Source organism: Carassius gibelio, chromosome B9 (genome assembly GCF_023724105.1).
Source record: "Carassius gibelio isolate Cgi1373 ecotype wild population from Czech Republic chromosome B9, carGib1.2-hapl.c, whole genome shotgun sequence".
NCBI classification, from domain to species: Eukaryota; Metazoa; Chordata; class Actinopteri; order Cypriniformes; family Cyprinidae; genus Carassius; species Carassius gibelio.
This window is the reverse complement of record NC_068404.1, coordinates 21,677,031-21,700,651: the sequence shown is the minus strand read 5'-3', so window position 1 is coordinate 21,700,651 and position 23,621 is coordinate 21,677,031. Positions and strand designations below refer to the sequence as shown.

Below are 23,621 nucleotides of genomic sequence, written 5' to 3'. Positions count from 1 at the left end.
TGTGTAAACAAGGATATTGCATTTGACCTTGTTGAAGAGAATGTAAACAAGTCATCCGGTAGCTTGACAGTGTTTTTATGTGGAGAGAGAGTATCTGCACAAATGCTCAATGGTGGCTTGGTAGGATATACCCTGTGCCATACAGGAAATGAATATGTTCTATCAGAGGTGTTTGTTCAAAAATGAATGAAAGCTGAGAGCCATCTTCCTTCAATCACTAAGAAAGCAACCTCCCAAGAAACTGACATACTACCATCCTACTCATATCAGCAAATCGGTGTCAAGGAAGAAACATTTGAGAATAAAATTGGTAGACAAAAACATCATTTTTTTTGTCTCTCTCTGACTTCTACAGTGGTTCAAATTAGACATCAAAAAAAAAAAAAGTTAATTGTGAGTCCCATGTATAAACCTTTGAACAGTGTATGCATATTTGACAGTAGGCTGTATGGATCATTGAGGACCATGGTATACTGTACACTGTTAATTATTTGACTGTAAATTTACAATAAATTGCAGGTTAATAATTGCATGACTTTCACAGTAAGTTACTGTAACATTTTTACAGTAAATTATTGTGAAATGACAGCTGTATACTGTGACTTCACAGTAATTCTGACATCGCATTACTGTGATTTAGCGGTAAGCTGCTGTAGAATTAATGTATTTAACTGTGAAATTACAGTTGGTGTCTATGTATTACTGTAATTTAACAGTAAGCAGCTGTAGAATTCATGTATTTAACTGTGAAATTAGTGTCTATTATTGTAATTTAGCAGCAAGCAGATGTAGAATTAATGTATTTAACTGTGAAATTAGTCTATCTATTACTGTAATTTAGCAATAAGCAGCTGTAGAATTACTGTACATAACTGTGAATGTCTATCTATTACTGTGATTTAGCATAAATGATGGACCAAACAAAACTGATAAAAACAGTGACATAACTTTTATTTTTTAGAAGTAAAATACAATTTAATTACATGAATAAAACACTGGGCAACAGGGATTGACACTGGGTAACAGGAATGTGTGTCAAAAGAGAAAGAAGGAGACAGAGAAGAGAGAGTGAGGGAGAGAGATGTAAGAAAAGACAAAAAGGTGGGAATAGAGAGGGTCGCAGGTATCTCGCTCCTTCCCTCGCAGCTGGCACCTGCATAGTGTGGGTTCTATCCACTATATACAAAAGATAAGAAAGACAAAAAGTTTAAGTTACTCTGTGGTGGACTGACTCCCTGTAAGTATGGTGCTCGCATTGTAACACTAATCCTAAAATGTCTACAATTTAAGTAATTTCAACTATTAAAAAAAATGTGAATAGTACTCTCAATTAATATTAAATCAACAAACCAGGACTCTAATCACTCCTGTTACTTTTACCCAGTCCTATTATTTTTCACGTGAGTAACAGGACTGAAAGTAACATGATTGAGGTTAAAAGGTTAGTTCACCCAAAAATGAAAATTCTGTCAGTAATTACAGAGCACAAATTAAGATATTTTTGATGAAATCTGAGAGCTGGATCACTCCTCCATCGGCTTCTAAGGGTTTGAAACTTGCTGGCCCAGAAAAATGTATTAAAGACATCTTTAATATAGTCCAAGTGACTCCAGTAGCTCAATCTTAAGTTTATAAAGCGACGAGAATACTTTGTGCGTAAAAAAAAAAAAAAAAAAAAAACTTTATTCCACAATTCATTTCCTTCTCTGTGGGCCTTGAGTTTTTTCATGTAGTAAAACAGCGTAGCGCTTCTGTGTTATACGTCACACGTAGGCTCACTATTGGCCGACGCTGGTCATGTGTGTGATGCATGTGACGTATAACACAGAAGCGCTACGCTGTTTTACTACATGAATTCACCCGAGGCCCAGAGAGAAGGAAATGAATAGTGGAATAAAGTCATTATTTTTGGGGGGGTTTTGCGCACAAAAAGTATTCTCGTTGCTTGGTAAACGTAAGATTGAGCCACTGTAGTCACTTGGACTATATTAATGATGTTTTTAATACATTTTCTGGGCCAGCAAGTTTCAAACCCTTAGAAGCCGATGGAGGAGTGAGACAGCTCTCAGATTTAATCAAAAATATTTTAATTTGTGTTCCGAAGATGAGAGAAGGTCTTACGGGGTTGGAACAACATGAGGGTGAGTAATTACTGACAGAATTTTTTCATTTTTGGGTGAACTAACCCTTTAAGCAAAAATTGCATGCTAAATTGCATAGTAATTCAACACAGTAGCAAGTAATGTAAATTTACACTTAAAACTATTGTAAAGTACTGTAAATTTGACGTTTTTTAGACGTCAAGGCATGTTAAAATCAAATAAACGTAAAAACAATTAATTTTACACATTTATTTTGCAGTCTGTCTAAACTCTACATTGAATCAGGAGACACTATAGAACACATTAAAGGGATAGTTCACCCCAAAAATCTTTGGAACACAAATTAAGATATTTTAAGAAATCCGAGAGCTTTCTGTATCCTCCATGGACAGCAATTATTTTACTTTCAAGGCCCGGAAAGATTGTTAAAATAGTCCATATGTATACAGTGGTTAAACCTTAATGTTATGAAGCGACGAGAATACTTTTACTGCGCAGAAACAAAACAAAACAAAATAGAATACCGACTTTATTCAACATTTTTCCTTTCTGTGCCAGTATCCGATGCTGTTCACGTGATGTGTTCTCGATCATGCATGTGATTGCATTGGGCACAAAAAGTATTCTCGTCGCATCATAACATTGAGGTTGAACCACTGTAGTCACATGGACTATTTTAACGATGGTTTTACTACCTTTCTCGGACTTGAAAATGGTTATAACATAGTAGTCTATAGGTGGGATCAGAAAGCTCTCATATTGCTTAAAATTTTCTTAATTTGTGTAGAACAAAATTCTTGTGTTTGGAACATCGTTGAGGGGATGTAATTAATGACAGATTTTTCAATTTTGGGTGAACTAACCCTTTAATAGCTTCAGTAAACTTCTTACTGCATAACTACATCTAGCTTAAAGGAACACGCCGACTTTTTGGGACTTTAGCTTATTCACCGTATCCCCCAGAGTTAGATAAGTCCATACATACCCTTCTCATCTCCTTGAGTGCCTCTGTTTGACGCACCCACCGCTAGCCTAGCTTAGCACAAAGACTGGAGGTAAACAGCTCCAGCTAGCATACTGCTCTCAATAAGTGACAAAATAACGCCAACATTTTCCTATTTACATGTTGTGATTTGTATAGTCACAGTGTGTACAAATAACAAGGTCATATGAGACACAACCATCTTCTAACTGTATACATACTGGGAACTATATTCTCAGAAGGCGAAGCACTGCTACTTCTTTGGAGTGATTTACTCCAATTCTGAGCAAACTCTCTGCTCCTCACCACAGGGCTTCTCAGGTGCTGTGAGAAAATCACTCCCCAAGTAGCAGTGCTTCGCCTTCTGAGAATATAGTTCCCAGTATGTATACGGTTAGAAGATGGTTAGAGTCACTGTGACTATACAAATCACAACATGTAAATAGGAAAATGTTGGCGTTATTTTGTCACTTATTGGGAGCAGTATGCTAGCTGGAGCTGTTTACCTCCAGTCTTTGTGCTAAGCTAGGCTAGCGGTGGGTGCCTCAGACAGACTTACGGCAAGCACGGAGATGAGAAGGGTATGTATAGACTTGTCACAAAAAGTCAGCATGTTCCTTTAACACAGATACTGTGTTTCATTAGTCCGTTCTTAAATTGGAACACAGCTTACATTAGATTGACATCCATTCGAAGTCAATGAGCTTCCTGATAAGAGTGCAGACTTGCTGGTTCATGTGACCTCTCTGCCTCTTAGATTTTGTGCCTCGCTCTGGGTTGATGCCCAAGAAGCACCTACAAACAAAAAGACAGAAGAAACCTGTTAGTTTAATTCGTGTGATGAAAAAGGTGTCAGTTCCCAGTCACCACCTTCAGTGGGTCACTGCTTTTGCAGTACAGAGTCAAATTAAAGTTAGCTCAGTTTAAACAAATGTGTAATTCAGGTGTAAGTACTGCAATTCAGAAAAAAAAATGCATGGAACTGAACTGAAAAACATTTCCATCACAAACACAGTCAAGAATAGACCTTCACCAAAGTAGAGGTGTGTGATTTACCTAGGCAAAGCATTGGCACACAACAATTTACATAATTTACATGTTCCGTTTGCAGAGGATGGAGTAAGAGCCTGTTGCCTGTCCATCTCCCTATGGCTGTTTCTACTTGTACTCTTCCTCCTAGAATTATTACCCGTTCACAGATGATGTGATAAACATTTCATTTCTTATATCTTTTTCACAATAAAGCACCCAGTTTTCTAGTTGTTTCTGACTTTTTTAAGCTTTGTCTCTGGTCTAATCTGGTCTGGTCTCCAGCACAGACACACAAATTAAGGCCCCGTCCACACTACTGCGTTTTCGTTTAGAAACGGAGAATTAAAACGAATATCTCCGTCCACACCAGCGTTTTAGCTGCGTATAATGCTGTGTTCACACCAAACGCGAATAGAGTGTCTGGCGCGAATGATTTCAATGTTAAGTCAATGCAAAGGCGCGTTTACGCGCGTCTGGAGGTCTCGCGGCGCGAATGGGGCGTTAAGCGCGGCGCGGAAGACGCGAATTGACGCGCGAATAGAGCGCTTTGCGCGAAACGCGCGTTAAGCGCGAATGGTGCTTTTTGTGCATTTAGCGTTTGACGCGAATTCGCGTCTGGCGCCCGAGTTGAAAATTTTGAACTCAACAGTATGTTCCTGCAGCCTCCGGTTGTGCAGGAATACCCTTCTCCACTCATTCAACAAGGAGGAACGACAGATGTTGTCAGTGAGCAGTCAACCGGAGCTATATGAAAAATGTTCATATTTCTATAGAGACAGGAATAAAAATGACCTATATATATATATAAAACATATTAATAGATAAATTGAATATAGGCCAAAGATAAGAAACGTTTCATTTTACCCCAAACGAATTATATTTTATCTTGAACCACTAAAGACACATCAGAGCCAGCGGCAAATGTCAGAAGATCTAGCCGAGGTAAGGCTACTCTCGGCGGATACATGATGACGGAGCTCCCGCTGATCGCATGGAGCTCATCTCCGAGATCGGCGAAACACATTTTAAATAGACGCTGTCATTATAAATAAACCGCATATTTGAGTTTAAAACAACTACATTCTCGCCTGAAATACTTTTAAAACTACATTTCATGACACAATAACAGTAATATTTTGAAAATTATCCGAATAAAAATGGCGGTTGAAAATGCTGCGTGAACTCAGCTGGATGAAGCCCCCCATTCATTTTTCTGTTGACGAGAACGACAACGGTTGCTCCGTTTCACACACACAGCAGGGAAGAAAATTATAAAGTTACTAATTTGAGATGAATTTAATCCACCTTTGCCCAAATCCACAAACACCATAATTTATCTAGTTGATAATAACTGTCATAATACCCACATTAAGGCCACATCTTACCTTATAACTTTATTTATCGTCGGTCAATGTAGAAAATGCTGTGGTAAAAGAGAGAACGCTGTTAGAGTAACTAAGATAAGCTTTAAGTAAAGCTAAAGTTAAATGTTCGACGGTGTATCTAATCAGACATCTCACAGTTAACTTAATACGGTATAATTAACACTACAACCAACGTCTTTTCATTCAAATTTGCGCGCTTAAACGTCGATGCGAGTCTGCTCCAGCTAAGTTACAAAAACATGACAACAGAACCTACAACTAACGCTAATTTGGTTCATACTTTTAAATTACATGCACTATCATATAAAAAACATCAAATTGATAAAGTTTGACATTTAAACACTTACCGCTGTCTGAATCCACCGAATGAGACCACGTAGATCAGAGAGCTCTGATGACGCTCTGATGACGCTGCCGCAGTTGCCACTCAAAAAAGACGGCATTCACAGTAGTTTCTTGTAAAAGCCCCGCGCCTGCATTATTTTCACAGTAAAAGTCTAAATACGGTATTATATTGTGAATTATCACAGTTAAAGCCTGTGAAGTGGTAATAATGTAATTAACTGTGAAATATTACAGTTATATCTTGTGAAATCCTGGAAAAATTTTACAGTGTACATAAATGTACATTTATGTATACAGTACCATGGTACTTTAATATACTCCAATGTACTTCAAAAAATACAACCAGTTCTGCCTTAAGACATGTGAAAACATAATAATTGTTATCATAATAACATGTCCAAAACATAATCGTAATGTATTGTTTTTTACAACTGGAACATAATTCTAACAATTCAAGGTCACCCTTAAATGAAAATTATGTCAGCATTTATTCAGAACTTTCTCTCTTCTGTGGAACTCAAAAGGTAGAAGGTAACAAAGTTTCAACAGTTTTTGTCCATATATAGAAAGTCAATGGAGTCCAAATCTACAGTGGATGTCATTGACTTTAATTGTATGGACAAAATCTTTTTGCATCCCACAGAATAAATAAAAGCCATATGGATTTGGAACGACATGAGGGTAACATTTTAAAGCCATTGAAACCCTAAGTCCTGCAAGAGCAGTGTTGTTGATACTCACAGGGAGCGTAGAACATGACCAGGGCTGAAGGATGCTCCTCCAGGAATGTGTCAAAAGACTCATCGGTCAGATGAAAGACCGCCGAGCCGGACTCAGACCAGGGCACCTCTGGAGTTTTAGGCTGTGGCGGCTGGGGGCTGTGCAACATATTAAACCAGTAGTTAAAAACATTTCCATTGATCAAAAGGTTTTTGTTGTTTCAAAGGCCTGAACTTCATGACTCAAAACCCTCCAGATGACTAATGTGAGACACCTAAACTCCAAGTTGGACACTGCCAATTTACATCTCATAACTCATTTCAGCTCTACATCTGGTGAGGAACGGTCACACCCACATGACTAAAGAGAGCTAGTCTGAGCTCGCAATTCACATCTGTCTCCTCACAGGCCCAGTGCCCATGTAATGGCCCAGATGATTCCTTCGTAGAGTGGATAGAGCCAAGAGCTTGTCTCCTAGAAGTGCATGAGCTGAACAAAGACTAGCCAGAGGCAACTTTGCCAGGGATAAACACTGGCAAACACAAGCATTCAGTGGGTAAACTCTCACTATCTTCATTCATAATTAATTCTACAAGACAAGCCAGAGATACATCTGCAAGTGCTTTTAGAGCAGGAGGTCACAGTTTTAAGTCTCTTAACATACACTTGTACTGTTCAATCAGCTCCAGCTGTTATATAGTTTATGAAATCACAATAATAATTTTCTGTCTCACAAACTATGGACCACCCACAGTTCCTCCTTTGACTGTCTTATACAAAAATGGTGCGAGCTGATTAAATAACCATTTCCAAACTAACTGGTTAGAAACTTTTAGGAGCCATGGATGACTTTTTTCATTTTATTTGTCATCCTAAAACAGTAGTAAAGACTGAAAGAAACTACTGTAGTAGAAACTAGTAAAAAGCAGTAATATTGTGAAATATTATTCAAATTAAACTGCACAAGCAGCAATTAAGGAGAATTATCATTGCTAAATAAAAGTTGAAAGAATTAGTTGTTAAAGACAATTTTTGATGATTTTAAGCGAAATGGTTAAAATCCAAAAATCCAATCACTTGTAATTTGCATTAACTGCTTATCTCATTTGACCAATAGGTGGCGCTGCCAGGAAATGATAATGACACACATAGAGTGTTTATATGCCAAAGAGTTGCAGAAATAGACTCAGATCCAGATTGGCATCATGCCATCAAATTTGACAATGAGTTACATGAAACTGGTGTCTGATATATATATATATATATATATATATATATATATATATATATATATATATATATATATATATATATATATATATATATATATATATATATATATATATATATATATATATATATATATTTCTACTTATTCTATTTTTTCTCCTTGCTTTCTACTTTTATGTTGTTCGCAATACAAATAATTTTTAACAGTGGTTTCATTTCAAACTCGGATTTACCTGCCCTTAAACAACATGAAAGTACAAACCAAGCTGTTACTGTGGCTGGTCTTGTGACATATTGATCAAACAGTCTCTTCCAGTCTAAGTGGGAAGTTATTGACCAGAATAAGTGGACCAGACTTTATGCCAATACAAAAAAAAGTTCCTCATACTACTCAAAAACTACTAATGTGTCATGCCAAAGCGCATAACTTAACACTACAAACACTGCTCAGGACACAGCGCATGTTAATCTGGTCTAGTTCATCTAGTCTGGTTTCACTGCATCAGCAATGTCACTGAATGTTTTTCTCTTAATGTTGCTAGGTAAAATATTGTGCCACTGTATGACTGGAAGAGTCATGCACTCCATAAATTACATGTTGCATTGCATGCACAGCTCTAGTGAAGACTGTAATACATTTTGTTCACTTTGTCACTTTGATAGTTGGTTAAGACACTGCAGAGGTTTTAAAGCCTCATCACATCTCTGTTAGGAGGCACAGAGGAGTGTTTACATCCAGTGTTTTACAGTCGGCATAATATCTTTTACACCACAGTTCCTGTAAAACACTCCCTGGGTAATGTTGGAGACCGCGGGCAGAAGTCCAAGATGTCACACCTCTTACAAACACAGCGATTCTTTATTTGCTTTTAAAATAGTAAAGGGCGTAAGAATGAATAAAGAGATGTTTGTATGTCAAGAGTTTAAACAAAGTTTACTCACTTTTTCAACCAATCAGCGATGTCTTTAGAGGTGGCTCCATAATTCTCATAGTGATGCAAGAATTTCCCCTTCCTTTTTGTAGAAAGAACAAAATGATTAATCATAAGCTGGCTGATAAAATCCAAAGCAACACAAATCATTTAATCATAAACAAACAAACATTTTCACCAATATGAGATGGACAATTTTAGAGAGAGAACTTTTTTTTTGTAAAATAGGTTGGAGCCATGGCTTAGTGATTCCTACACGTGCTTTCGCCACAGTGCAATAGATGTTGGATCGATTCTGGCCCGCGTTCCTATCACGATCCCATTATTTCCTGTCCTCTCTCTACTCTCCGTACAAAAACATGGCCAAAAGTTTGTAAAACAGAAACAGGAGGTTTGTTTAAAGCTATTAGTATTGATTTTTACAAAAAAACATACTTCAAATCTTGCCTTCTTTCAGAAAGGACATCCTAAACGGTTGAAGTCAATATATATTAGTGCTTATATTGTCAACATAAATTGCACTAGACAGCTTCAGATATTTGTACCCACACAACAAAGATCCAAGGCAACTAAGACTGCTGCTCGCTTCTTGCTGTCCAAGATAAACATTTTAAATGAGCGTTTGACTCAAAGCTAATTAAGCCATTTGGCCCAGGGCTCTTAGCATAATCAAAGACTTCAGCTAGCAGCCTTTGTGCCCTTACTAATCCATACAACCACAAGCAGACGAGATCACGAATGTATACAGAAATGCTTTTGAACACACAGCAGCATGCGTAAGAAGGCTTCGTGCATTGGACCTCAAGCTTTAATGTAGATCTGTTTGCAATGCAATACAATGAAATTAAATGATTTTCTATTTGAATTGTATCTAAAGAATTACACTCACTTTGATCGGAAGACAAATAGTGCATTAGTGAAATATTCTTTGATTCAAAAGAGCAGTGCTGAGGTGCGGAGGTGTGGGGCAGTCGTGTAAAGATCTGGCCTTGGGCGGAGGGCCGTGTTTAATTAACCTTTTAGTAATTAAAACAGCTGTGAAACGAAGGAGCACTAAACAGAAGCTAAATGCACACAGCTGTTGCCACAAGTCTATATATACAGGGAAAATGCTCTGGACAAATTGCACCATGCAGAGAATACACATTAAAATTCTCTGATTCATTTAAGATCATAAATCATGCCTTTTTGCTGGTGCTATTAGTTCTAGTATGCTACATATAAAAAGCTGCCCCAAAACTGTCTCAGAAATAAATTCATTTGAACCCTTTTAATATGCAAAGATTATTTTGTGGAAGAAACAAGTACTTTTTCAAATAAAGCAAATCAATTATCTGCCTGCAATGCTAAATTGCGCAGTGGTCAAGAACATTTCGTGCTCAAAGTTCAAACTATTATTTCAACACATATTTACTAGAATTCAAATATTTAAATCTTTCATTAACATAATAACTTAATAACAAAAGTCTTTAAATAGTATCTTTGGACTTTCATTATTATTCTTTATCCAATATTTAACAGTACCGTTGTCAGTAATATATTAAGTACGTGAAATCCCCTGATGTTATACATTTAAATGTAACACTCCATACAACTAGTGTTCACTAAGGAGCATTTTCTTATGCTGACATTTCATGTATTTGGGCTTTCAAGAGAAAATAAAAGACTGATGAATGCTTCTAGAAAAAGCATGGACATCTCCAAAAAGTCTTCAGTCCTTAATTGGACTGTAGAAGATGTACCATTCTGATCCTTCTTTCCTAGTTTTCTTCAAATAAATGAATTTACAACTCTAGTTGTTACACTAGTGTTACAATAAAACAGAACTTGCTTAAGAAAAAAGTAAATATCCAGTACTTACAAAATACAACGATTTTGCTGGCGACATAATCTTAAGTTAATATTGCAATGCCTTGTTTTTATTTGGTGATCTAGTTTTCTACAATTAAGTTACATTAAAGGGATAGTTCACCCAAAAATGAAATTTTGATGTTTATCTGCTTATCCCCAGGGCATCCAAGATGTAGGTGACTTTGTCTCTTCAGTAGAACACAAATGGAGATATTTAACTCAAACCGTTGCAGTCTGTCAGTCTTATAATGCAAGTGGATGGGAATCACGGCTAAAACATACAATAAAGTAAAAAAAAAAAAAAAAAAACCAAATTAAACCCTGCGGCTCAAATGGAGTGTTGACACTCCCAAATGAGACAGTAGAAAGAGTGTCAATATTCCATTTTAGTGATAGGTTTGTGGTAATGCACTTACAGTATTGTTCAAAATAATAGCAGTACAATGTGACTAACCAGAATAATCAAGGTTTTTAGTATATTTTTTATTGCTACGTGGCAAACAAGTTACCAGTAGGTTCAGTAGATTCTCAGAAAACAAATGAGACCCAGCATTCATGATATGCACGCTCTTAAGGCTGTGCAATTGGGCAATTAGTTGAAAGGGGTGTGTTCAAAAAAATAGCAGTGTCTACCTTTGACTGTACAAACTCAAAACTATTTTGTACAAACATTTTTTTTTCTGGGATTTAGCAATCCTGTGAATCACTAAACTAATATTTAGTTGTATGACCACAGTTTTTTAAAACTGCTTGACATCTGTGTGGCATGGAGTCAACCAACTTGTGGCACCTCTCAGCTGTTATTCCACTCCATGATTCTTTAACAACATTCCACAATTCATTCACATTTCTTGGTTTTGCTTCAGAAACAGCATTTTTGATATCACCCCACAAGTTCTCAATTGGATTAAGGTCTGGAGATTGGGCTGGCCACTCCATAACATTAATTTTGTTGGTTTGGAACCAAGACTTTGCACGTTTACTAGTGTGTTTTGGGTCATTGTCTTGTTGAAACAACCATTTCAAGGGCATGTCCTCTTCAGCATAGGGCAACATGACCTCTTCAAGTATTTTAACATATGCAAACTGATCCATGATCTCTGGTATGCGATAAATAGGCCCAACACCATAGTAGGAGAAACATGCCCATATCATGATGCTTGCACCTCCATGCTCCACTGTCTTCACTGTGTACTGTGGCTTGAATTCAGAGTTTGGGGGTCGTCTCACAAACTGCCTGTGGCCCTTGGACCCAAAAAGAACAATTTTACTCTCATCAGTCCACAAAATGTTCCTCCATTTCTCTTTAGGCCAGTTGATGTGTTCTTTGGCAAATTGTAACCTCTTCTGCACATGCCTTTTTTTTAACAGAGGGACTTTGCGGGGGATTCTTGAAAATAGATTAGCTTCACACAGACGTCTTCTAACTGTCACAGTACTTACAGGTAACTCCAGACTGTCTTTGATCATCCTGGAGGTGATCATTGGCTGAGCCTTTGCCATTCAGGTTATTCTTCTATCCATTTTGATGGTTGTCTTCCGTTTTCTTCCACGTCTCTCTGGTTTTGCTCTACATTTTAAGGCATTGGAGATCATTTTAGCTGAACAGCCTATCATTTTTTGCACCTCTTTATAGGTTTTCCCCTCTCTAATCAACTTTTTAATCAAAGTACGCTGTTCTTCTGAACAATGTCTTGAACGACCCATTTTCCTCAGCTTTCAAATGCATGTTCAACAAGTGTTGGCTTCATCCTTAAATAGGGGCCACCTGATTCACACCTGTTTCTTCACAAAATTGATGACCTCAGTGATTGAATGCCACACTGCTATTTTTTTGAACACACCCCTTTCAACTAATTCAACGAATTGCCCAATTTCACAGCCTTAAGAGCGTGCATATCATGAATGCTGGGTCTCATTTGTTTTCTGAGAATCTACTGAACCTACTGGTAACTTGTTTGCCACGTAGCAATAAAAAAATATACGAAAAACCTTGATTATTCTGGTTAGTCACATTGTACTGCTATTATTTTGAACAATACTGTATAAGTCTGTGATCTGCCTTAAAGCAAGCAAGAAGAAGCTTCACGCACAGGCTGTGTTGAGGACGTGCAGTACAGTTCACAGTTCAGGCATTATAGTTCAGAGGTAAAAAACAAAACAAAAAACAATATAAATACTGTTCAGTTTCTTGCGCTGACCTATCATTTTGTGGCTTTACACATCAATGTATCATCACGAGCGGCAGGGTTTAATTAGGTTTTATTTGTGCATGTTTTTTTTTTGTTTTATTGTATGTTCACATCCTACATCTTGGATCCCCAGGGGTTAAGGGTCCTATTTTGTGTCATAAAATAATTTACTTGGCAACACTGGTATAGATATACACTGTAACATCAAAAGGGCTTTAATATCAATCAAATTCAATTGCAATTCAATAGCAATTTAGTCCCTTTCATTCGGATCTTCAAAAGGTGGCTTTGTTTGTGCATTCAAGTCAAGAATCAAGACAAACTTACTCAAAGTAGCAGAAGGTTGGGTAGCCCTTGACGCTAAACTCCTGTTTTAGCCCGTCAAACTCAGCCGGGTGCACGTTCATCCCTGCCAACACCTACACAAAAGCAATGAATTAGGCTTGACACAAATAATCCCTGTCTAACACCTCAAATACAGGAAAATTAAGATGAATGGCCACATCAGAGAGTAAACAGAAAGCTTCTCGATACAGATGGCATGCAGTGAAGTGGCCCACAGTAAATATCCATCTCTCTCATGACATTGCAGGGTTTGACCTGACATGCTAATCGCCCCCCGAAAACAATTTCAACTCAGTTTGGTTTTGGAGGAAATCTACTTTTAGTGACTACAGCCTCGGTTTACTTTGTGTTTGGACACATCAAAACCTGAGTGAACTTCATCCATTTTTATAGCGCGTCACATTGCTAGGTTGAAAAAATACAGCTTGTGCCGTTAATTCAAACAAACTGCACCGTTATGACAGTCTATGCTTGATGATCTATTCTAAAATAAATATATATTATCCTAGAGTAAGTCACGAAACGTCTCCGGTGGCCCGTACGCATCCGTCAGGCCAATGAAGAATATTCAGACAAACTCTGCTGACCAGCGATTACTACTCAAATCCATCAATGTTCCTGCAGTGCTATCAGCTTCTCACCACACGTACGTGGAAACTCAGAAACACAGGAGGCAGCAAAGTTACCCTTTGGTTATGCAAATCTTAAAACAAGCAGCTTATTTACCAGTGCTCACTCATCAGTCTGGAGTTAGAGAACAAATACTGCTTAAATATCCATATGAAAAGAACAATAATTATAATAAATACTTTATAGTAAGGTTCAATCATTAACTGTAGTTTACTGATGTTTGTTTAAATAAATGTTTGTTTAAAATACTATAATTATAGTACGTACACGTTGAAATGGTAAAAATGTATTAGTGTACACTACTGTTCACAATTCTGGGATTAGATAGATGTTTTATTTAGCAATTAAACTGATCAAGATCTTTTTTTCTTTTCAAACTTCTATTCATCTAAAACCTGTTAAAAATTCCTTAAAAATTATCAAGCTATCACAACAATAAGAAATATTTCTTAATCACCAAATCAACATATTCAAATGATTTCTGAAGGATCATGTGACAAGACTGAAGTAATGAATGCTGAATTTGAATTTCTGATCACAAGTAAAAATTAAAATTGGAAATGTATATAAAAACAAAAAATGATTTTAAGAATATCGTAAATTTTCACAATTTGAATATATTTGTTATCATATAAATGTAGCCTTTATCAGATTTTTCTAAATCATAGGGGAGAAAAAAACTTTCCAACCCCAAAAAGTAGTGCATGTATAAACTAACATTAAACTAGATTAATAAATACTGTAAAAACATTGTTCATTGATAGTTTATGATTCTAACACTAAGTAATCAAATTGAAATGTATTGTTAAATATTTTTTAAAATAGTGTTTTTTTGTTTATGCAATACTTTTTTGAGTTTAATAGTAGATAAAAGGAACAAAATAACTTTTCCATGGTTTTAGCTGCACAATACTAAGCAATGTTCTGTTGACTTACACAAGCTTCCATGTAGAAAACACTCCTGCTTTGACATTTACAGCGGGGTCTTCTTAAAAAAAATGTTCAATTCCGATTTGGACCATTTTAGTTTGAATGAAAGTTCAAGCCATCCATGTTTGTGCTTCTGTCAACATTCTAAGATGAGAGACCGAGGGAAAGATGTAAAAAAAAAAAAAAAAAAAAAAGAGAGAAATATGTGTGTTGAGGTTTACTGTGGTTCTCCCAGCAGCGCACATAGAGATATTGAGCTGAGCTGGCATATAATCCATACTTCACCATAGACTTCAACAGCAGGAAGTATATGCTATAACTAAACTATGAAATCAGCAGAAGGGCTTTTAAGCAAAATTGCTTCTTCCTGTAATTAGGGGGAACTAAACGTTCTGTCAAAAAGGGACATCAATGGTTTCACAAAAACATCCAACCTGTTAGGTAATTCAACAAATTAATCAAAAATATATTGAGATACAGTTTAGCAGGGGAAAAAAAGAAACAGAGGAATCAATAGGCCGTGATTCTGAAATGCTAGTAGTGCACTTACATATTTCCCTTTTGTCTCAGTGGCTGCTTGCTGGAAAATTGGCTGCATCCTTTTACATACACCACACCCTACATGTAGAAGAGATGTTACAGTGTAAGATACATTACTGAAAAACATCCAGAGCCTACTGCCACAAATGTAGCATTAATGAATCATAGCTCTCACAGATGTCACTTTCGAAACCAAGCAGCTTTCTGTAGGCAAATGTGGTGAAACCAAGTGACCAAAGTGGAGCTTTGCAAAATCTGTGTGTGAGAATCTTTCGTCCTTCAAGATCGCACTCATTCCCATTGAAATAACTAGATTTCACATGCTATTTTTTTTAACAATAATAAATATGATCGCGCCCTGTTTTTTTTTTTTTTTTTTTTAATGAAAGGCTGCACAATATTAATCAATATTACTATTATGATAGCATGTTCATATAGTAAATACACCAAAGTTATGATAACTTAATGTCTGGAGTCTTGGCAAGAAATAAATGAAAGAGTTGATACTGCCCAAAAGTTCTCTACATTTGTCAATCTAAATATAATTTTGGCTGGCTCCTTATCTTCAAGACTTAGCATTTCGGTAATGAGCTTTTGGGTTCCTCTGAGCACTATACGAGGAATTAAGATCAATGAGAAAAGTCTTTGGAAGTTAAACTCTTGTTTATGTCACACTGACAAATGCTGGACATCTTAATGACATCTCGACTGCATTCACAACCTACATTGATTCAGACAAACACAATCAAACTTCACAGGGTTTGTTTTGCTTGAACATGGCACTTCTTGCATGATTGCACACAGTTTGCATCATATGAAGTGTCTAGTAGTGGATGATTACAGACAGAGGTGACTCACATGGGGCGTAAAACATCATGAGGATGGGCCGCTCCTCTCTTTTCAGCAGCTTACGGAAGTCCTGCAAACCAAACAGCATAAATTGAGTTTGTCAAACACTCGGGCTGGCTATAAACTTTAGAAGAATTTTAGGTGATCTCAATAAAACCAACAAACAAGGGCAGAGGTTTCCTGGCAACTTTCACTAACATGATATATTGCTTCAATACTTCAACATAAACCAACACAGTGCTACAGTAATCAACTCTATAATCCGCAGAAACAAAAATAAATGTTAGAAATGAATGAGCTCTTCAAAGATGTTTTATAGCCTTCATTATTAAAACGGGTTAAAGCAAAAAGAAAAAAAAAATCCTGAGCCTGAACTTTTTTTTCCGGTGGCAGGGAGGAGGAGCACATGTAAAGCATTCAATGACTGTTACAACTTTAACATTTGAAAGGATACTATGGCAAAGCTATTGCTTTCTTTATTCAAACTTATTTTTCTTTTTCATGAATATATGACTGCCCTGCTGAATGAAAGCTGTATCATACACTAGGAAAATTATGAGCTATATCATCGCTTATGGACACTAGGGGTGTGACAAAACACTTAGCTCATGAGATGAGACAAAATACAGATACTTGGTTCACTAGAACGTGACAATATTTGAATCCTATTTTTAAGAAGTTTTTAATAAAAAAGTAAAAACAATGCAGTTATATTTAGCAATATTTTAACTAATCTAGGGCTATAACTAATTATTTTGGTAGTCAATGAATCTACTGATTATTTTGACAACTGAGTTTTTTTTTCAGTAACACAAACATACCTAAGTGAACACTAGGCTTTAGTATGACTATTTGTATATAAACGAACAATGAGGCAATAATAATTCAATCTATTTTAAAGTACACAATTGATTTCACTTTCACGGTCACAAGTATGTCAAGTATTTAATTAACACTGAATGTGCAGCCATTCATAGTGTGACTTAAAAATAAATAAATCTGTTTATCACTACTGTGATAAAGATGCCATGAAAAAGTTATTTTAAACAAGTGATATTGGATGAGATACTACATCATAAATCGGTCTTCAGATTTAACTTTTTTTCTTTTTCACATACCCAAATGGTCTAACAATTGAAGGCTTGGGCATTTAAGACCACATTTGTTCCTGGGCACCTAGACCAGCTGCCAGATTTAGCCTCTAGAGACAGAAGAATAGACAGGTTCTTCTATTGCAGATTGTTCAGCTACGTCTTTTGTTCTTTGTGAAGTTCCCACACCTGATAAAAACTCAGCAGAAAACCGATCTTCGCCGCAGTGAGCTTTAGAGAGAGATACTTACCTTCTCTGACTCGATGTGAACAACATCTTTAGCCTCAGGGTTCTCCTCCCACAGGGGGGCACCTGCAGGGTCTTTCAGGAATGCCACCATGGACTAAAAGAGGTGAGAGAATAGATACAAACTCTGAAAAGAGACCATTAGAGAATCATCTTTCACTGTCAAAAAATGGTCAACTCACTGTATGCATTTCATTTTAATAGTGAATCATTGTGAGATCAGAGATATTCACCTATTTGCACAATAGAGTGTACACTACCATTCAAAAGTAAACTAAAAAAATCTTACTGACCACAAACGTTCAAACAGTAGTGCAAGTAAACATGCTACTTAAAAAAAAAAAAAAAAAGAACAAAAACGATGGACATATTTCTAAAACATAGTGAGATCTGTAATCCAAACTTGCTCTAAGTGTGATCCAACTTAAATATATAAAAAAGTGCAGAGATTGATCACCAATTAAAACCGGTCCTCTCTTGTGCAATTACTCTAAGTTATCTCCTAATCTATGCATGCAAGACATTAGGAAATAAGCGCTCCCTTGACATGAAGCACTCAAAGTACAACTTTACTGCTGTACCAAGGGAAAATGAAGAGCAATATGTGGTACTTAACAGCAGGTGCATTTAATAAGAGCTCTCCATTCGTTCCACACCAGCGGCGCCAGCGAACATGTCCCATCACTGTCTCATCATCCAGCATAGCTCAGCTCATTCATTTTTAACATATTCACATTACAGCTCTCCTCATTCCAGAGTCATTCATCAACGCCTCGTCACATTCGGTCATAATTGAGTCGAAAGGTGTGTGGAGAATGAGATAGGTGAGAGAAACCAATGGGGGACAAGTTTGATTCGTCTACTTATGAACTAAGGGTTTCTGGCTCTAGTGCTTGAGGCTGAGTACTGTGACAACTGTGGACATCGAGCGAGTAAATAGCAACAAAAAGTGAATCATCCACTAACAGTTGACAGAGTATGCATCCGAAAAAGTAGGCTACTGATGCTATTTAGTGAAAATGCAGCTTGTCAATCCATATGTCTAACAAAGAAATATTGATGAACTGGGTTCTGAAAGAAGCTTAAAAAATGCTGTGATTTGTGTCAGAGATGACTTCATCAAAATGCAATTTTCTGAGAAATTACCTTAAATGTGGCTGGTCTGTTATATTCTGTGTGGAAGGTCCCATCCCTAAAAGCAACACAAAACTTAAAGATGAATTGCTGTGCTCATGAATCTCAAAGACAATAACAATAAGACGACGACTATTCTTACTTGTAATGCAAGACCTCGACTCCAGTGGTTTTCGAGCTGGGGTCTACCTTGACTTTTTTACAGAGTTTGCGTCCTTCTGAATCCCTGTAAAGGGGAACCAACAGACAAACATATGAATATTCAATCACTTAATCACATTCAGTAAATAATGCATATAAAACAGGAAATCAGACAAAGTTACAATTGTAATAAATTATTATTATAATATGATATGTATTAAAACTACTAGCAGTTAAAATACACACTCTTTAAATTCATATTACAATATATAACTTTGCTAGCAAACTCTGAAGGACCAATGAATGGTGCACAATCCTGGTAAAAATGCAAGGAAAACAAAAGTTTAAAGCAGTCATGTTCTGTCAAGTGTCTGCAAGCACAATCAATTAACTTCATACTTTTTGTGCAAACTCAGAGGCGAAAGCGAACATTAAGTCATAGCGAATTATGCTCAACAAATATTATAATCACATAATTCTATTATAACACAAGTCCTCGAAGGACATTTGTCATGCAAATTGATGCAGCATAAAAGTGAAGTGATACAATTAATGTCCCAAGACATTAAATAAATTGCTGTAGCAGCAATACGAGACCGCTCATGGGAAGCGACAGATGACCACAGCAATAAGCTAATGTAAGGGCTGCTTCTAAGTTTTGGCAAACCCTGTCATTCTTCTCTTTTTGAAGGACAAGACATTCAGTTGCTACAGTGTATTATACATAAGCTCTGCTTGCTTTAATTCAGAGCCACAGGTCTCTAGATAAGAGGAGTTAAGTGTTTTTTCCATCCTGCTCTGCTTTAGCAATTCATTGCAGCAGAATAGCATGCTTCAAAACGTCCTGCACATCAAATGGATTTTGTACAAGTATGTGGCACTGGTGATATGCATTGTGTAGACAGGGCACATTTAACAATGTGCTACACACTTTGAATCCCAAGACTCTTTTAACCCTCTGAGGTCTAAGGGGGTTTTTGGGGCCTGGAGAAGTTTTGTCATGCCCTGACATTTGTGCTTTTTCAGTTTCTTATAAATATCTAAATGGCTAAAGTCTAATCTCACTGTAGTCAGCACAAACATATAATGTGTGAGCAGCATGTATGTACATGACTGTGTTTTTAAGAAAAAAAAAATGTTATTCATGATTAGTGAAAAACTAAAAATGTTAAATCGCTCGAATAAGGCAATAAAACACATAAAGAACATTGGTTTCCTGGGACTTTTGAGAACTGGAGCTTGTAGGCTAGAATTTTTCTTTCTAAATTATGTTGTTTACTCACTTACAGAAAACAATATATTGATTTACATTTTCTAAGACACTTTTTGTTGGTAAAAGTCATATGTGAGTAGGCATCAACTATCATGAATATCATTGTTATTTACACATGAGAAGAAAAAGGCCTGCATAATGAGCTGCATAATGAACAGTTCGGTCAGCTGTGTGGCTGAGAGGGAAGAGTTACAAGAAAGAATGTGAGGACAAAATAAATCCATATAATTAAATTTTTGTAGTTTATTTAGAATATATTTAATTATCCCACAACATAATTTCATATCCACTTGCGAGTGCAGTTAAACAGTTTATTAGGAACAATCAAAGCTGCATTACTCCAGTCACACAATCCTTCAGAAATCGTTTTAACAATCAGATTTTATAAAAAAAAAATTAAAAAAAAACATTTATTGTTATTATTATCATTATTATTATTATTAATGTTGAAAAGAGCTGAGAATATTTTTTCAGGTTTTTTTTTTTGGGGGGGGGGGGGGGGGGGGTTAATTGAAAGAACAGCATTGTTTGTTATGTTTGTTACAGTTACATTTATTTGTTACATTTATATCCAGCTTTTGAATGGTATAGTAGTGTATATTGTTATTGATACTTCATAATGTTTCACTTGATTATACATTTAGTCAGGAATTATAGTTTGGAAAAAGTCTAACTAGTAGAATGTTTAGACGTTATGTCCAAATTACATCTTTTTGGGGTGAAGTATGTCTTATTCCTCTCATCGCGAAGCAAACAGTAAAATAAAAAAACCTTGAAGAACAGTCTCTCTGCGTTGTCTTCTGTTGTGTGGGCGTACTCAAGCCGCGCACTACAGTAGGTGCGTTTACATGGACACTTTTTTCTTCCAGACAGCACACAGCACACCTTTACTTTACTTTACTTTACTTTATTGGTTTATAGTAATGTGGACAACCTCTTTTAATCAAAAGAGCAGCTTTAGCCTCTACGGCTAATTTCCAGCTGTAGTCCCCAGCCAGTTATTAATTGGCATACATCAATAAATACATTGCAATTAATACAAGGCTTAAGCAAGAGCTTAGACAAACAAACAAGGTGGTACAAAATTGAAACAGACAAGCAGGCACAAATTACAAAGACATAAAAGCAGGTCAAGCAATAAACTAGAGAAAATTGACACCAAAGATAATCATGCAAAGGCCACATTGAAGCACATATAAGACATAGCATTGAGACAGTCAGCAGAGATCAAGTGGCAGAAGCATGATCATGTCACATCTAGTGCGCACATCACATCTAGCATATTAATGTGTGCAGGTGTAATTGTCGGTTAGCCAATTTTTAAGGTGTGCAGTAAAAGTCGAATACATATGTATGTTTTTAATTGTAATGGGCAATGAGTTCCAGTTATGTATTGCAGTAAAAGAAAATGATAATTGACCAAATGCACTTTTTCTTAGTGGGATTACTAGGTCGCCACGTGTGGTGCTTCTGGTATTATGACTGCTGTTATTACGTTGGATTATGAATGAATTGAAAGGAGGCGGAGCGGTATTATGTAAAATTTTGTGAACCAGACAAATATTTTTGTATTTGATTACATTTTCCCAGCTCAGCAGTTTATAGTTTTTAAGGATTATACAATGGTGTAAACTGTTAGGCTTCTGGTCCAAGATTTTAAGAGTTTTTTTATAAATAGTTGCTAGTGGCTTAAGTGATGAGCTGTTAGTTTGTCCCCAGCTTGTCAGACAATATGTTAGATGTGACATAATCATTGCATCCATAAATAATTTAGCAGCATTAAAAGTAAGGGCACTTCTAATATATCTAAAATTAGCTAAACTAAACTTGACCCTATTGCAGACTTTCTTAATATGTGTTTTAAAAGAGAGATTAGAATCAATAATAACGCCCAGATATTTAAATTGTGGCACAATAGTAATGTTTTGACCCGAAATTGATATGATTGACACACTATTACATTGTCTTTTTGTAAAAAACATTCCCACAGTTTTATCTACATTTAATTGAAGACATGAGTGATTTAGCCAATTGGTGATCTGGTCCATGGCTTTGGTCAATTTTGTGGCAGCCAGATTTTTTGTCTTGGCATGCACATAAATTACAGTATCATCCGCGTACATTATTGTATTGATGTCAGGGCAAACTGATGGCAAATCATTAATATATAGACTAAACAAAAGTGGGCCAAGTATTGATCCTTGTGGCACCCCTGTGCATAAATTAAGAGCTAGTGAACGATGGGTGTTCACAGAAACAAATTGAGTTCTACCAGTTAAATATGACTCAAACCATTTAATTGCAGAGGGGGAAAAATTAAAAGTAGAGAGTTTGGCAATAAGGACCTGATGGTTGACTGTGTCAAATGCTTTACGGAGGTCTAAAAACACAGCGCCAACAACACCTCCCTTGTCCACCATTTCTCTAACAGTCTCTAAAAAGTAACAGTTAGCCGTTTCTGCGGAGTGATGGGCCCGGAAGCCAAACTGCATCGGATGAAGTGTGAAGGGACTATTATTAAGAAAAGAGACAAGCTGTTCTGACACACATTTTTCAGCAACCTTAGAGACTACTGGAAGAATACTAATTGGGTGGTAGTTAGATATGTTCCGTGGGTCATTTGACTTAAATATGGGAGTTACAATTGCAGTCTTCCAGGTGGTTGGAAATATCCCCTCTAGTACTGACTGATTAAAAATTTGTGTGATAGGATAAGATAGATGTTCTTTCAGGCATTTAAGCATTTTCGAGTCCATTCCATAAATATCTTTTGTTGATGAGATTTTAAGAGAATTAATAATTGCCTGAGTTTTTACTTCACAGATAGGTTGAATGCTAAAAGAAGGCATGCTTTCATCTATTGTGACAACATTTCCAGTTATTGGGGAAAAATTCTGTGCGATTTCATTCACAGAATTAATAAAATATTCATTAAAAGCTACAGCTATTTGAGCTGGGTCTTGAATTAGTTTACCATTCAGGTTCAATTCTAACTGGTTTCTAATCTTATGGCTAATTCCCATCACATTCTTAATCTGTTCCCAGATCAGTTTTGTGTTACCTTTTCCCTCATTAATAATTGTCATAAAAAAATTGGCTTTAGCCTTTCTTATCACTTTAATCACTTGATTGCGTAATGAAGTGAACCTATACCTATCACTATTTAATTTTGTTTTTAATGATCTTTTTAAAGCGGAGTCTCTTTCTTTCATCAAATTAAATATTTCAGTATTGAGCCAGGGGAGTGCATTTGCTTTTTTCTTTCCTTTTACCTCTCTAGTAAACTCCTTAACTAGGTTTTGTAGCTTGGTAGAAAACATTTTGCTAACTTCTTCTATGTTAATCCCAGTAAATATATCTATCCAATTAGTCTGCTGTACTGCCTTTTGAAAATTATCCATTTCATTCTTAGGAATCCTAAGTTGCTCCACGGGTTTATTAGAACGATGAAATCGCTTTTTTGTAAGTTTTCTCGACAGTAGAGTCAGATTATGATCAGACAGTCCAGTAATAAAATTAAATGTTTTTACAATTCTTTCAGGCTTGTTACTGAATATTAAATCTATCTGTGTCTGAGACGATGTGGTTATTCTAGTAGGACCTTCCAACAATTGAGTAAAATCCAGACTATCTGTAATCTGTTTAAGGGATTTCCTATTAGTCTTATTAA

At 36.2% G+C, this 23,621-nt stretch overlaps 1 protein-coding gene and 1 long non-coding RNA gene across 3 annotated transcripts in view; both read right to left on the bottom strand.

Moving 5' to 3' along the window:
* LOC127965051 (protein disulfide-isomerase A5) overlaps positions 1–23,621 on the bottom strand; it is a 59,534-nt gene that overhangs the window by 17,726 nt on the left and 18,187 nt on the right. The window contains exons 4-11 of the mRNA XM_052565594.1: positions 18,680–18,763; positions 18,550–18,595; positions 17,408–17,500; positions 16,075–16,135; positions 15,227–15,294; positions 13,099–13,190; positions 8,739–8,810; positions 6,588–6,724 (exon numbers count right to left, since the gene is read on the bottom strand). Of these exons, the coding sequence (XP_052421554.1) occupies positions 6,588–6,724; positions 8,739–8,810; positions 13,099–13,190; positions 15,227–15,294; positions 16,075–16,135; positions 17,408–17,500; positions 18,550–18,595; positions 18,680–18,763 (653 nt within the window). The remainder of the gene's footprint in view (positions 1–6,587; positions 6,725–8,738; positions 8,811–13,098; positions 13,191–15,226; positions 15,295–16,074; positions 16,136–17,407; positions 17,501–18,549; positions 18,596–18,679; positions 18,764–23,621) is intronic.
* LOC127965052 (uncharacterized) lies at positions 931–6,116 on the bottom strand. 2 transcript variants are annotated; one of them, XR_008155242.1, is made up of 4 exons: positions 5,849–6,116; positions 5,502–5,539; positions 3,758–3,879; positions 931–1,176 (listed from the first exon to the last, which is right to left on the bottom strand). It is a non-coding gene; the product is annotated as an uncharacterized LOC127965052 (long non-coding RNA). The 2 variants fall into 2 exon arrangements; XR_008155241.1 differs by having other exon boundaries at positions 5,502–6,116.